The sequence below is a fragment of the Balaenoptera acutorostrata genome, chromosome X (assembly GCF_949987535.1).
Source record: "Balaenoptera acutorostrata chromosome X, mBalAcu1.1, whole genome shotgun sequence".
Lineage (NCBI taxonomy): Eukaryota > Metazoa > Chordata > Mammalia > Artiodactyla > Balaenopteridae > Balaenoptera > Balaenoptera acutorostrata.
In genome coordinates, this window is record NC_080085.1 from 117,501,037 (window position 1) to 117,516,912 (window position 15,876).

General features: G+C 41.1%; 1 protein-coding gene across 9 annotated transcripts in view; it reads left to right on the forward strand.

Annotated features, from left to right (window-relative positions):
* The first annotated feature begins 487 nt into the window (after positions 1–487).
* The window catches only part of INTS6L (integrator complex subunit 6 like), a 55,466-nt gene continuing 40,077 nt past the window's right edge, over positions 488–15,876 (forward strand). For 6 of the 9 annotated variants that reach the window (XM_057538482.1, XM_057538483.1, XM_057538485.1 and 3 more), the window contains exons 1-2: positions 488–968; positions 1,110–1,187. In XM_057538482.1, coding sequence (XP_057394465.1) covers positions 858–968; positions 1,110–1,187 — 189 coding nt within the window. In that variant the 5' untranslated portion in view covers positions 488–857. The remainder of the gene's footprint in view (positions 969–1,109; positions 1,188–15,876) is intronic. The other 3 variants (XM_057538489.1, XM_057538486.1, XM_057538490.1) reach the window with 1 other exon arrangement.

The following is a 15,876-nucleotide window of genomic DNA, read 5'->3' on the forward strand; positions in this document are numbered from 1 at the left end:
CGCGGAATGCAAGGCCAGCGACCGACTCACAAACACTGATCAAGCGTGGGGAGGGATCTGAAGGAATGCGAGTAGGTCTTGCCAGGAAAGAAGTTTGCTGCTTCTGAAATGTTTTGGTCTTAGCCACTGGCAGGATTGATCGATTGCAGTTAGCAAAGCGTCTTCTATACAGCCTGTCCAAGCATCTGTTTCTGTACCTCTGCACAACTGTTGCTCAAATTCACTCTTCCTTTCGAATTATCATCTTTGAAGAGCAAGAGAAAAGTCCATCCAAACCACCCTAAGTGTCCTAACAGCTTCCAAGTCCTTTAAATGAGGGTCCTTAACATTTCCCCTTACCCCCTGCCTGGGTTCAAACTTCAACTCCCAGGGTTCGCCCAAGTCCCTCCCCTTGCCCTGTCATCTAATGAATATGCAAATAACATATAATTGGCAGCCAATGGCGTGGGTTCTGGTCACATGGTGCCCATGGTAGGTGAGCGGACAGAAGTTGTGTGTTGGTTAACAGACAGCTCTCAGTCTGGGGCGAGCGCTTCAGTGAGCTTGGACCGATGCTCGGGCAATAGTCCCTGCGGCGGCAGCGGCGGCGGCGGCAGTAGTGGTGGCAGAAGAGAGGAAGGGGGAGGGTCCCGAGGGCTACACACGCTCACACTTTCAAGTTCCCTTGGAGGGAGAAGAGGTGCGGCTGCAGAAAGAGGAGGCCAGGAGCAGTTCCATCCGTCCCGTCCCGTCTCCCCCTCTTACTCTTGCTCCCTGCACCCTGGCTCTGCGAGAGTTGAGGGTTCGGGTGGCAGTACGCGGCAGTGAGGGCAAGAGGGCCAGGAGAGTGGGCACCGGAGCCAGGGGTGCGGGGGAAGATGCCCATCCTGCTGTTCCTCATAGACACGTCCGCCTCTATGAACCAGCGCACTGACCTGGGCACCACCTATTTGGACATTGCCAAAGGCGCTGTGGAGTTATTCTTGAAGGTAAAGGGAGGGGAGGGGAGAGATGGGGAGAGTTCGCTAGGGGTGGGGGTGGTGGTGGATTTAGGTGCTTCTGTAACGTTGGTATCGCCCCCTCCTCCCCCTTTCCCTTCGCGGCCCCCTCCGTCATCCCTCGTCCCGCAGCTGCGCGCCCGGGACCCGGCCAGCCGCGGAGACAGGTACATGCTGGTCACCTACGACGAACCGCCGTACTGCATCAAGGTAAAGGGGCCATCCAGGGGGTGGGCCGGGCGGGAAGCGGGAGCCGGTCGGCCTGGGCAGCCGAGCCCCCCTGCCCCCGCCCGAGGCGGTCCTGCGTCGCCCGGCGGGGCGGGCGGGGCGAGGTGGGGGCGAGGGCGGGAGTGAGTGGCGCCTCCGCGGCTTCCGAGGAGCCGCGGCGCCGGGGGTCGGGGAGGGGGCCGGGGGAAGGGCGGCCCCGGGGAGAAAGCGCAGGAGAGCCGGGCCGGTGGCGGCGACGAGCGCAGCCGCCTCGGAAGATGGCGGACATTTTGCTTTTGTATGAGCCGGAGAGGGAGACCGAGGGCGCTGCTGAGATGGAAAGGAGGGAGGGGAGGGAGGAGAGGGGAAGGAGGGCCCGAGACCCGGAGGGAGGCTGCGGGCGGGCCCGCCCCTTCGGGGCGCACCGCGCGCGGTGGAGGCCGAGGGGCCGGACGGAGCCGGCGACTCCGCCCCGAGGTGCTGCGGGCTCGCGCGCGGGTTTTCCTGGAGCCCTGGCTCCGCCTCCGACCCTCCTTCCCCCCCTCCTCCCTTCCTTCGCCGCTTCTCCTCCCCCTCTTCCTCCCGCTCCCCTCCCCTTCCTGCTGAGAGCGTGGCAGAGCCGGCCGCCGGCCTTCAAAGATTAGACTACTGCTTTTGCGCTTCTGTGGTCTCTAACCCACCCCCACCCAATGGAAAATCAGTCCGCGGAGCCAGCCTCCCAACCCCCAGGCCCGGAGAAACTCTTTTCACTTCTTCTCCGGCATCGGTCCGGTTAAGCCCGGCTCTGTTACCTTAGCTACTGTTAGTGTTTCATTGGCGATTCCACCCAAGCCGCGACAGGGTGGGGCGGAGAGATGCAGAGTCTGAACCCGCGGGGACAGAGCTTTTTAGGGACCTGGCCTACCTATTGACATCATAAATTAGGTTTGTGTTAGTCACGTAGGGATTTGTCCAGGGAAAAGAAAGGAAGGAAGGGGAGGACTCGCTGAGCGCGGTTACAATAGTCAAATGCGATGACTCGATCCACAGGGTTCTGACCTACAGGAGAGAAGTAGGGAGCACTTCACCTCCCTACCCTTGTCCTAATGGTGAGGAGATAAAGAACTGCTTTGCCTGCAGTAGCCCGATAAAATAGAACTCAGACTATTAAAGCAACCTGCATAAGACTCCTGCTTGCATATTGAAAATTTTAAAATACATCACTATAATCCTTGACGTCTTTCGCTAGATACCCTCTTTTTCTCAGAATTCTCTTAACAGGGTCGGGGAGGCACTGGATGTGTTGTAATCCGTTTTAGCCGAGTGAGGTGTTTGAAAGAATGGAACCTACCAAACTGAATAGTTGGCTATAGAGAGCGTTCCTTCAGAAATAAAACCAGAGAGGCTTTACTTTTGTAACTCGTAGCTTCGGTTAACAGTTTGATTAGTAGGGTCCCCTGAAGACCGGTCTGGTTTTGATGCTTTGTTTTCCGTTTTTGATTTATCTATTTAGAAAAATGGAGCAAGTAGACATCTTTAAGAATGCCATAAGCTTTTTAAACATGTCAGTTTCCTACAAGGGTGTGACCATTTTTTCCACATAGAAAAGCAGATGTTTGTCCATCCTAAGTATGAAAGTCTACACCCTTTGAGTACTCATACAGATAAGAACCCACCGTTTGTAGTGTGGCCATTTGAAATCCTCCTTAATTTGAAGTAGTAAAAAGGATAAACTACAAAGCAGTGTGCCTTTTTTTTTTCTTGAAAGGAATAACTTATTTAACATTTTCCTGAATGCCAAGACTCATAGTTTAAACATGATTTTTGATCTATAAAACTTTTATGGCAATATTTACAGAATCTTTGGAAAGGAAAAAGAAAGTCTGGCCCCCTTCTTAACAACCATCATTACAGCTTTTTACCTAGCATTGTAATCATAGTGTACATATTACTTTGAGTTCTGCCTTTTCCACCTATTTTGTCCTATGAATTATTCCCGGTTGCCACATAGTCTTCATAATTAAAATTTTTAGTGGCTATGTAACTTATCCATGGTATTTTAGAGGCTCCAGATAGTTCTGTGAACAGAGGGGAAAAGTTGAATTCTGTTTTTAGTGGAAATTTCATCTGTCAGCTCGTTTTATCTTGCCATCTTCTACACTACATTTTTTCCTAAAGCAAAAAACCTTCTTCCAAGTTGACATTGATCTTTCTTTTCTTATGCAGGGCAGGTATGGGAAGATACTTTGTATAATACTTTCAATTGCTGATCATGAGTTATCTTCTTTAGTCTTTAGGCTTCTCTAAAGTCATTCAGGTTTTTTCATTTTAATCTTACATGATAACTACATGTGCTAGGGAATGGTTAATGATCTTAATGATGTTCTTGTCATTTTGCTGTCTATACCTGAATTTCTAATGATATGCCATATTTTGGTAGCATTTTCTTTCTGTGAGTCCCTTTCAGTCACTCCCTGCTGCCTGCCCCCATCCCTCCCCTCAGCATGTGGTAACTATTTGTTCTTTTGCTTTTAGGATCTAGCCATTTTGGAAGGTCTGAAATTTTAGAACATTTGGTGAATTTTTCTTAAAATTTAGTCTAATCTTTCACTTGCTAATAGCTGGGAGCCATAAATGTTCTGTTTTCTGTCACACTGATTATCAAATAGGTCTTTATTTGACTGTCAGCAGGCATCTTAGTTGCTACTTAAAACTGCACTCTTCGCTGGGAGCCTGAGGTCCTTTCAGCAAAGTGATGTTAGATAGGGTTTTATTTGTTAACTTGTTTTTCTGCAGAATAACGTGAAGTGTATTTTTGGATTTCTGTACAGTTGGAGGGCCATTGTTTATCTCTTGTCAAAGTAACTGCCTACTTATTTCTCAGGTCTTGGTTATATCCAACTCTAAACACTGCAAAACCGATTTTTTTTCCTAGTAGAAGATTCAGTTCTGCTGGTGGTGTAACAGGCGTGAGTTGTGCATTTGGTTGGAAGGTTTTTTTCCTAATAGGCGTGGAACTATTCCCAGTATATCCACTTACAAGCTCTGACAATAAATCTTGTTGTGAAAAGTTACTGTGACTGGAATTCTTCACTAAAGTATACTGTTGAGCATGTGAATATAGTATTTCACCCAGGACTTAGTAGCTTCTTACTGCATACCCCTTAGGACATGGCTATGTGCTCTTTTAAAATTAGTCATACCTGTTTCTTGCAGTCAGCTGGGCATGGATGGAATTAAGTTTGATTTGGGGAACCATATAAAAAGCATATGAAATGCAAGTATTTTGTGCTACATCTGTTTCAAGTGTTGCTTTGTAGACAGGTTTTATACATAGTGTCACAAATGTTAACACTACATTTATACAATGGTATCTTTAGTGTACACAGCTGGGATGAAGCCTTTTAATATTTTTAAATTTCCAGTGTATCCTTATAAGACTAATACATGGTTTTAAGAAGTGGGGTGGGGTTTTTTTTCTTTTTCTTTTTTTGGTATAATAGTTCTTAATAGTTTTGGCTGAGGTTCTGCTGTCTTGTATGTTTTGTTTTGCTATGAGTCATAATTTCCTTTTATTCAGTGAATAGCAGAGGTAAGCTTGTCGCTACTACTAACTCTGAGCAAATTGAGGGCACCAAGAAGAAAGTGAGCCGTGAGACTGAAGTAGATAATAAGTATTCAAAATGGTTTGATGTTTGAAGCTACTTTCTTAAAGCGATTTCTTTTTTATTGAAGGAAATGCTTTTTTTTTCTAAACATAAAACTGAGTCATTTTTCTAGAAATAGCTGAAACACATGTATAAATCATGTACAGACTTTTTTTTTAATAAATAGGGAGAGTTGTTTCAGAGAAATATCCCAAGTCTGTAATTTGAAACAGAGAGCATTTGAAAAAGTGCAATTTTCCCTTGAGTGTTGCTTTTTCACATCCTGTAGCCAGCCTTGCTTACTGGTATCTGTGTGCCTTCGTCAACATGTATCAGCAAAAGGCAGTATTTTGGCTTACAGATTTAAGAAGTAAACCTATGCTTTTTAAAGGATCTGTGTTCCAAGCATTTAGTGGTATTTTTAACTAAGGCTTAACTTTTTCATATGCCCATGAGTATATTTTATGGGGCTTATTTGGAAAAGGAGTGACTTTTAGGGGAGCCTTTCATTGTGGTTGGAAGCTAAGGAAGTGGTTTTGGGTGAAACAGTGGCAACGTGGCCTGTGAGAACAACCGGAGGCAATGGAAGGTGCATTGAAAACTCAAAATGCCACAAAAGTGGGGCATTGACTTTTATAATTAGTTGTTCCTCCCCTGATCTTGCTTCCTTTTCACCTTCCTCATTGGCCATTTGAAGCGTGTGATGATAGTTATTTTGAGACGAAAAAGGGGGAAAGAAATCATCAACAAAATGAGAAGGCAACCTGCTGAATGGGAGAAAATCTTGTCAAATTATATACCTGATAAGGCGTTAACATCCAAAATATGTAAAGAACTCATATAACTCAATAGCAAAAAAACTAAACAATCTGATTAAAAAATGGGCAGAGGATCTGAATAGACATTTTTTCAAGGAAGATATACAGATGGACAGCAGGTACATGAAAAGATGCTTAACATCACTAATCATCAGGGAAATGTAAATAAAACCACAGTAATATCACCACAGGCCTGTTAGAATAGCTATTAACAAAAACACAAGTAACAAGTGTTGGAAAGGATGTGGAGAAAAGGGAACCCTCCTCCACTGTTGGTGGGAATGTAAATTGGTGCAGCCACTATGGAAAACAGTATGGAGATTCCTCAAAAAATTAAAGATAGAACTAACGTATGATCCAGCAACTCCACTTCTGGGTACTTATCTGAAGAAAATGAAAGCATTAACTTGAAAAGATATATGTACCCCCGTGTTCATTGCAGCTTATTTATAATAACCAATATATGAAAACAACCTAAATGTCCATCGATGTATGAATAAAGAAAATGTGATATATACATACAATGGAATATTATTCAGCCATAAAAAAGAAGGAAATCTTGCTATTTGTGCCAACACAGATGGACCTTGAGGGCATTATGTCAAGGGAAATAAGTCAGACAGAGAAAGACAAATACCATGTGATCTCACTTAAATGTGGAATCTAAAACAAAACAAAATGAAAACAAAAACAAAACAAGCTCATAGATACAGAGAACAGATTGGTGGTTGCCAGAGGCAGGGGTTGGAGGGTGGGTAAAGTGGGTGAAGGGTGTCAAAAGGTACAAACTTCCAGGTATAAAATAAATAAGTCGTGGGATGTAATGTACAGCATGGTGACCATAGTTAACACTGCTGTGTGGTATATTTGAAAGCTGCTAAGAGAGTAGATCTTAAAAGTTCTCATAAGAAAAAAGAAAAAATGTTGTAACTTTGTGTGACAATGGATATTAACTAGCTTTTCTGTGGTGATCATTTTGCAGTATATACAAATATCAAATCATTATGTTGAACACCTGAAACGAATACAATGTTATATATCAATTAAACATCCATACATACATACATAAAAAGTAAATGCTCCCAGACTTCTATCCAACCTGTGAATTAAATATAGTTTACTAGAAAGAATTTTAAGAATGAGGTACTCTGCCTGATAGCTCTTTTTCTTTGTGTAAGAGTAGAAGGAGGAATTAGAACTTTAGTGAAAGCTTATACAGAGAACCCTCTATCGGTCATGTGTATACTACTATGTTTATCTGCACTTTTGTTTGTTTATTGTTTTGTTTTGCAGTGAATAAAATATTTCTTGTTTAAAAAAAAAAGAAAGAAAGAAAAGGGGAGATTTAGGGGTAGAAGACTAGATCCCTGGTCAAGGGAGTAAGTGCTACTTTCACATTAGGTACCAGCTGGGAGATGACTAGGGAGTGCTGAGACAATTATGGAGTCCTGTCTGTTCTGTATCCTAAACCTGTCTTGTATCCATTCTTTCTTATTTGCTCCTCCCTTGTTTCAACTTTCATCTGGACCATTGTTTCAGCAGGCACTCAGTTGGTCTCCCTCCTGGTCTTGCTTGCCACTGATTCTTCATCCTCATCGCCACTAGATTGCTGATTCTTAAAATAAAGTAAATTAAAAAGTCATTCCCCTACTAAAAATTCTTCAGGGACTCCCCATTATATTTCAGAATAAAATCCAAACTCCTTAACCTGGTTTTGCCAACAGTGTCTCTCCACACTCTTCAGAGTCACTTCTCCAGACTCACTCTGCCTCTTGCTTCTGTGACATTGCATATGTTGTTCCCTCTGCCTGGGACACACTGGTTGGCCTGACATGCCTCACGTCTTCATTCTACGTTCTCAAAAGTCATCCTGCCCCTCTGCCCACCCCTACTCCAAATAGTGTAACAACTTCCACTATGATCCCTTAACCCTCTGTCTAGAACTTAACCCAGAAAATGCTTCTTGCTTCTTCCTGCAATCCCTTCCTCCCCTGAAGGTAGCCGTTGGTCTGACTTTTACCACCATTGTGGTGATATGACCAAAATGGTGTTTCTGGAAGATAAGTCTGACTTTGGATTGCTACTATAGCAATCTAGGCTTTCATATACCGTATGTTCATTCAACACCCTCTGTGGACTATACTATACTATACTTGGGGCCAAAGGAGACACCAAGAAAGACTTGGCCCGAGGGGAAATTGGAATAGTAAAAGATATGGTCCTAGTCCTCAAGGGTCTTGAGAATAGTCATTGGAAAAAGGTGACTGGAGAATGTGGATTAAGATACGGGAGATGTCAACAACAGTGGACTCTTAACCAACAGATTGCAGGTGAGGGAGGGAGAATTGACAGGACCCAGTGATGATTCAGTTTATCCAGTCAAGATTGCAACTAGTTAAGACTGGATCACAAAAGGGCTTCGAAACCTGCAAGCTAGAGTTTGTACATTTCTCCTGGAATGAAGAGCTATGAGGTGGATTTGAAGACAAATAGGGTAAGGCTTGTTGTCTGTGTGCTTGCATGGTTATTATGCAGAAGCGTACGTTGAGGTGGGCTGGGGAGATGAGAGAATGAGAGGTGGGGGAGATCTAAAATATGTAGTTGAAATTGCCTAGTTTTGCATTAGTGCTGGCCACTTGAGAGCTTTTGACTTTGAGGTTAGGATGGGGGTAGGAGGGGTGGCAGAAGGGCAGGGCACACATAAGGAAAGGGCAACTATTGTCCTTTTCAGTTTGCCTTTGCTTCAGGAAGATGACTAGAACTGTTCAGAAGACAGGGTTCTCAGTTTCACGGAGTGTTCCAAAATGGCAGCTGTTCCACATCTCAGGGAGAAATGTGCTTTCCAGAGAAGGGCAGGATTGAAGGACCCTCTGAATGCGGGGAGGAGGGGACAGGGATGAAGAAGGGAACCAACTGGCTTAATTTAAGTACTTAAATGAAAGCTCTTTGTAAACATGGCTGTCAGTTCCCTTTTACGAAGAGTGTAGATGAGAGATCCAGGCAGTCTCTTTGTGTGCCTATTGGAAGGTTGGAACACGCTATCTCCTGGATAGTGTTCTAAATGGTGATTAGGTTCCCAGACCTTCCTCCCCAGGAAAGCCTATTTAACCCTTAATGCCACTTAGCCATAGAACTATTGTGTTTGCTATTGTTTCTACTGGGAAATGGAGTTGGGTTTCCAAGGTGCTTTGTTAAAAACACATCCTTTCCCCCCCCTTCTTCCTCACAACTCCAGGTGGATTAGTGGTCCCAGAGAGGGGTGGGGACACTGTAAGAGCTCCAGCAAAGAGGGTGAAGGGCTGAGGTGTCCGTGAGTCATTCATGTCAGATTGGCTGTATTTGCGCCGTTCAGTACAGCATCTGCTAGCCACGTGTGGTTATTGAGCCCTTGAAGAGGCGGCTAGTTTGAATCAAGATGTGCTGTAAGTGTAAACTAAACACGGGATTTTGAAGATTTAGTACCAAAAGTATATAAAATATCTCATTAACAATTTTTATATTGACTACAAGTTTAGACAATATTTTTGATATATTAGATTAAATTAAATATATTATTAATCTCACCTGTTTCTATTTTTTTTTTTAAGATTTTTAGAAATTTCATGTAATGTCTGAAACATTTATATTAACATATTTCCATACAAATAACCCAATGAAAGTTTAGTATTAGTTGTTTTGTTTGTTGTTTTATACTGCAGGTTCTTATTAGGCATCAATTTTATACACATCAGTGTATACATGTCAATCCCAATCGCCCAATTCAGCACACCACCATCCCCACCCCACTGCAGTTTTCCCCCCTTGGTGTCCATATGTCCATTCTCTACATCTGTGTCTCAACTTCTGCCCTGCAAACTGGCTCATCTGTACCATTTTTCTAGGTTCCACATACATGCATTAATACACGATATTTGTTTTTCTCTTTCTGACTTACTTCACTCTGTATGACAGTCTCTAGATCCATCCACGTCTCAACAAATGACTCAATTTCGTTCCTTTTTATGGCTGAGTAATATTCCATTGTATATATGTACCACATCTTCTTTATCCATTCGTCTGTTGATGGGCATTTAGGTTGCTTCCATGACCTGGCTATTGTAAATAGTGCTGCAATGAACATTCGGGTGCATGTGTCTTTTTGAATTACGGTTTTCTCTGGGTATATGCCCAGTAGTGGGATTGCTGGGTCATATGGTAATTCTATTCTTAGTTTTTTAAGGAACCTCCATATTGTTCTCCATAGTGGCTGTATCAATTTACATTCCCACCAACAGTGCAAGAGAGTTCCCTTTTCTCCACACCCTCTCCAGCATTTGTTGTTTGTAGATTTTCTGATGATGCCCATTCTAACAGGAGTGAGGTGATACCTCATTGTAGTTTTGATTTGCATTTCTCTAATAATTAGTGATATTGAGCATCTTTTCATGTGCTTCGTGGCCGTCTGTATGTCTTCTTTGGAGAAATGTCTATTTAGGTCTTCTGCCCATTTTTGGATTGGGGTGTTTGTTTCTTTGATATTGAGCTGCATGAGCTGTTTATATATTTTGGAGATTAATCCTTTGTCCGTTGATTCATTTGCAAATATTTTCTCCCATTCTGAGGGTTGTCTTTTCGTCTTGTTTATGGTTTCCTTTGCTGTGCAAAAGCTTTGAAGTTTCATTAGGTCCCACTTGTTTATTTTTGTTTTTATTTCCATTACTCTAGGAGGTGGATCAAAAAAGATCTTGCTGTGATTTATGTCAAAGAGTGTTCTTCCTATGTTTTCCTCTAAGAGTTTTATAGTGTCCAGTCTTATATTTAGGTCTCTAATCCATTTTGAGTTTATTTTTGTGTATGGTGTTAGGGAGTATTCTAATTTCATTCTTTTACATGTAGCTGTCCAGTTTTCCCAGCACCACTTATTGAAGAGACTGTCTTTTCTCCATTGTATATCTTTGCCTCCTTTGTCATAGATTAGTTGACCATAGGTGCGTGGGTTAATCTCTGGGCTTTCTATCTTGTTCCATTGATCTATGTTTCTGTTTTTCTGCCAGTACCATATTGTCTTGATTACTGTAGCTTTGTAGTATAGTCTGAAGTCAGGGAGTCTGATTCCTCCAGCTCCATTTTTTTGCCTCAAGACTGCTTTGGCTATTCGGGGTCTTTTGCGTCTCCATACAAATTTTAAGATGATTTGTTCTAGCTCCGTAAAAAATGCCATTGGTAATTTGATAGGGATTGCATTGAATCTGTAGATTGCTTTGGGTAGTATACTCATTTTCACAATGTTGATTCTTCCAATCCAAGAACATGGTATATCTCTCCATCTGTTGGTATCATCTTTAATTTCTTTCATCAGTGTCTTATAGTTTTCTGCATACAGGTCTTTTGTCTCCCTAGGTAGGTTTATTCCTAGGTATTTTATTTTTTTTGTTGCAATGGTAAATGGGAGTGTTTCCATAATTTCTCTTTCAGATTTTTCATCATTAGTGTATAGGAATGCAAGAGATTTCTGTGCATTAATTTTGTATCCTGCAACTTTACCATATTCATTAATTAGCTCTAGCAGTTTTCTGGTGGCAGTTTTAGGATTCTCTATGTATAGTATCATGTCATCCGCAAACAGTGACAGTTTTACTTCTTCTTTTCCAATTTGTATTCCTTTTATTTCTTTTTCTTCTCTGATTGCCGTGGCTAGGACTTCCAGAACTATGTTGAATGATAGTGGTGAGAGTGGACATCCTTGTCTCGTTCCTGATCTTAGAGGAAATGCTTTCAGTTTTTCACCATTGAGAATGATGTTTGCTGTGGGTTTGTCATATATGGCCTTTATTATGTTGAGGTAGGTTCCCTCTATGCCCACTTTCTGGAGAGTTTTTATCAGAAATGGGTGTTGAATTTTGTCAAAAGCTTTTTCTGCATCTATTGAGATGATCATATGGTTTTTATTCTTCAATTTGTTAATATGGTGTATCACATTGATTGATTTGCGTATATTGAAGAATCCTTGCATCCCTGGGATAAATCCCACTTGATCGTGGTGTATGATCCTTTTAATGTGTTGTTGGATTCTGTTTGCTAGTATTTTGTTGAGGATTTTTGCATCTATATTCATCAGTGATATTGGTCTGTAATTTTCTTTTTTTGTAGTGTCTTTGTCTGGTTTTGGTATCAGGGTGATGGTGGCCTCATAGAATGAGTTTGGGAGTGTTCCTTCCTCTGCAATTTTTTGGAAGAGTTTGAGAAGGATGGGTGTTAGCTCTTCTCTAAATGTTTGATAGAATTCACCTGTGAAGCCATCTGGTCCTGGACTTTTGTTTGTTGGAAGATTTTTAATCACAGTTTCAATTTCATTACTTGTGATTGGTCTGTTCATATTTTCTGTTTCTTCCTGATTCAGTCTTGGAAGGTTATACCTTTCTAAGAATTTGTCCATTTCTTCCAGGTTGTCCATTTTATTGGCATAAAGTTGCTTGTAGTAGTCTCTTAGGATGCTTTGTATTTCTGCGGTGTCTGTTGTAACTTTCCCTTTTTCATTTCTGATTTTATTGATTTGAGTCCTCTCCCTCTTTTTCTTGATGAGTCTGGCTAATGGCTTATCAATTTTGTTTATCTTCTCAAAGAAAAAACTTTTAGTTTTATTGATCTTTGCTATTGTTTTCTTTGTTTCTATTTCATTTATTTCTGCTCTGATCTTTATGATTTCTTTCCTTCTGCTAACTTTGGGTTTTGTTTGTTCTTCTTTCTCTAGTTTCTTTAGGTGTAAGGTTAGATTGTTTACTTGAGATTTTTCTTGTTTCTTTAGGTAGGCTTGTATAGCTATAAACTTCCCTCTTAGAACCGCTTTTGCTGCATCCCATAGGTTTTGGGTCGTCGTGTTTTCATTGTCATTTGTCTCTAGGTATTTTTTGATTTCCTCTTTGATTTCTTCAGTGATCTCTTGGTTATTTAGTAACGTATTGTTTAGCCTCCATGTGTTTGTCTTTTTTACGTTTTTTTCCCTGTAATTCATTTCTAATCTCATAGCGTTGTGGTCAGAAAAGATGCTTGATATGATTTCAATTTTCTTAAATTTACTGAGGCTTGATTTGTGACCCAAGATGTGATCTATCCTGGAGAATGTTCCGTGCGCACTTGAGAAGAACGTGTAATCTGCTGTTTTTGGATGGAATGTCCTATATATATCAATTAAATCTATCTGGTCTATTGTGTCATTTAAAGCTTCTGTTTCCTTATTTATTTTCATTTTGGATGATCTGTCCATTGGTGTAAGTGAGGTGTTAAAGTCCCCCACTATTATTGTGTTACTGTCGATTTCCTCTTTTATAGCTGTTAGCAGTTGCCTTATGTATTGAGGTGCTCCTATGTTGGGTGCGTATATATTTATAATTGTTATATCTTCTTCTTGGATTGATCCCTGGATCATTATGTAGTGTCCTTCCTTGTCTCTTGTAACATTCTTTATTTTGAAGTCTATTTTATCTGATATGAGTATAGCTACTCCAGCTTTCTTTTGATTTCCATTTGCAAGGAATATCTTTTTCCATCCCCTCACTTTCAGTCTGTATGTGTCCCTAGGTCTAAAGTGGGTCTCTTGTAGACAGCATATATATGGGTCTTGTTTTTGTATCCATTCAGCCAGTCTATGTCTTTTGGTTGGGGCATTTAATCCATTCACGTTTAAGGTAATTATCGATATGTATGTTCCTATGACCATTTTCTTAATTGTTTTGGGTTTGTTTTTGTAGGTCCTTTTCTTCTCTTGTGTTTCCCACTTAGAGAAATTCCTTTAGCATTTGTTGTAAAGCTGGTTTGGTGGTGCTGAATTCTCTTAGCTTTTGCTTGTCTGTAAAGCTTTTGATTTCTCCATCAAATCTAAATGAGATCCTTGCCGGGTAGAGTAATCTTGATTTTAGGTTCTTCCCTTTCATCACTTTAAGTATATCATGCCACTCCCTTCTGGCTTGCAGAGTTTCTGCTGAGAAATCAGCTGTTAACCTTATGGGAGTTCCCTTGTATGTCATTTGTCGTTTTTCCCTTGCTGCTTTCAATAATTTTTCTTTGTCTTTAATTTTTGCCACTTTGATTACTATGTGTCTCGGCGTGTTTCTCCTTGGGTTTATTCTGTATGGGACTCTCTGTGCTTCCTGGACTTGGGTGGCTATTTCCTTTCCCATGTTAGGGAAGTTTTCGACTATAATCTCTTCAAATATTTTCTCTGGTCCTTTCTCTCTCTCTTCTCCTTCTGGGACCCCTATAATGCGAATGTTGTTGCGTTTAATGTTGTCCCAGAGGTCTCTTAGGCTGTCTTCATTTCTTTTCATTCTTTTTTCTTCAGTGTGTTCCACAGCAGTGAATTCCACCATTCTGTCTTCCAGGTCACTTATCCGTTCTTCTGCCTCAGTTATTCTGCTATTGATTCCTTCTAGTGTAGTTTTCATTTCAGTTATTGTATTGGTCATCTCTGTTTGTTTGTTCTTTAATTCTTCTAGGTCTTTGTTAATCATTTCTTGCATCTTCTCAATCTTTGCCTCCATTCTTATTCCGAGGTCCTGGATCATCTTCACTATCATTATTCTGAATTCTTTTTCTGGAAGGTTGCCTATCTCCACTTCATTTAGTTGTTTTTCTGGGGTTTTTTCTTGTTCCTTCATCTGGTATATAGCCCTCTGCCTTTTCATCTTCTCTATCTTTCTGTAACTCTGTTTCTATTTTTTTAATGTGGGTACATGAACATATAAAATTACATATGTGGCTTTCACTGTGTTTCTATTGGACAGCCGTGTTGGTCTCTATTTTTTCTTAACATATTTATGATGTTCATGTCCTAGAAATTGTTTCTGAAGGGGGATCCTCCCTCTCAAAGTTCTGTTTTAAGTGAGCACCTCCATAATGGAGTCATTTGTGCATGAAAGGTTATCATACAGTTCAGAGTTGATTGGGTTGATAACCCTTGGCCCTGGGGTAAAAATATGAAAGCATCCCATTCTTGTTTGTATTGAAAGCCAGTTTGGTTGCTTAGACTTTTGGATACAGTTGGTGATCCAACTGGTTGGGTTAGAAGTTTTTTTCCTGGGCTAAGTAGAAAAAAATATGTATGTGAACTCCTAATGTAACTACAGTAATTCAGAATTCTGTTTGTAATATGTGGTCACCAGTGGCACAAAATGTTCCATGCTTCTAGTGCTATTAGAAATATGTAACATATCCCTTATTAGATTTACATAGCTACTTGGCCCAAGAATTCCCAGGAACAGTATTCATCAACAGAAGGAGGATAAAGGATAAATTCTTTAGCTTGGCATAGTGTAAAACCTAAGAAACAAAGAGGGGTTTGTATCACTGCTCTTGTTGAAGGGTTTCTTGAGGTTCCCTAGCAAGGCCCTTGTCTTATATCATGGGAAGTCATCAGTAGCATTAAAAGGAGGGGGGAGGTCCAAGTGGAGCCATGGGCGGGGTCCCATGATTGTTACTTTCTCTAAGCTCAATCCTCCTAAGGGGGATTACAGGAGTGACAATGTTATTTTTTGTTACTGTAATGGCTCCCATTTAAGGAATAAATACCAATGTCTAATTCTGAGCCTGGGTGAGAGTACAGATATGTTGATGAATAGCATGTATATGATGTGGAACCATTTTATAGCCCTAGTTTTAGATCCTCCTAAAACCTATCTTATAGTCAAAGGTGTTATCTGGCTTTCACAGATATGACTCGACTTATATCTACTTCCTTATAATAATGAACAATAATATAATAGCTTTCTAATAATAGCAGCTGACATTTATTGAATAATGCTTATGTACAGGGCAATGTGCCAATGAATGTACAGTGCTTATTTCATTTATCTTCCCAACCAGCCTACATCACAGGTACTATTATTATCCCCACTTAACAGATAAAGAAACTGGGGGCCAGAGAGGTTAAGTAACACAACTGAATAGTAAACCAGGTCTGTCTCTATTCCGAAGTCTTAAGTAATGAGCCACTTCACTTTTCCTATCAACTATGGTAGAATATTCCTTTTAATAATTTCTCAGTGGTATTTTCTCATTATGGTATATGTCCTGGAATCATGTTTTTTTTTTTTATAAATTTATTTATTTATTTATTTTTGGCTGTGTTGGGTCTTCGTTTCTGTGCGAGGGCTTTCTCTAGTTGTGGCAAGCGGGGGCCACTCCTCATCGCGGTGCGCGGGCCTCTCACCGTCGCGGCCTCTCTTGTTGCGGAGCACAGGCTCCAGACGCGCAGGCTCAGTAGTTGTGGCTCAC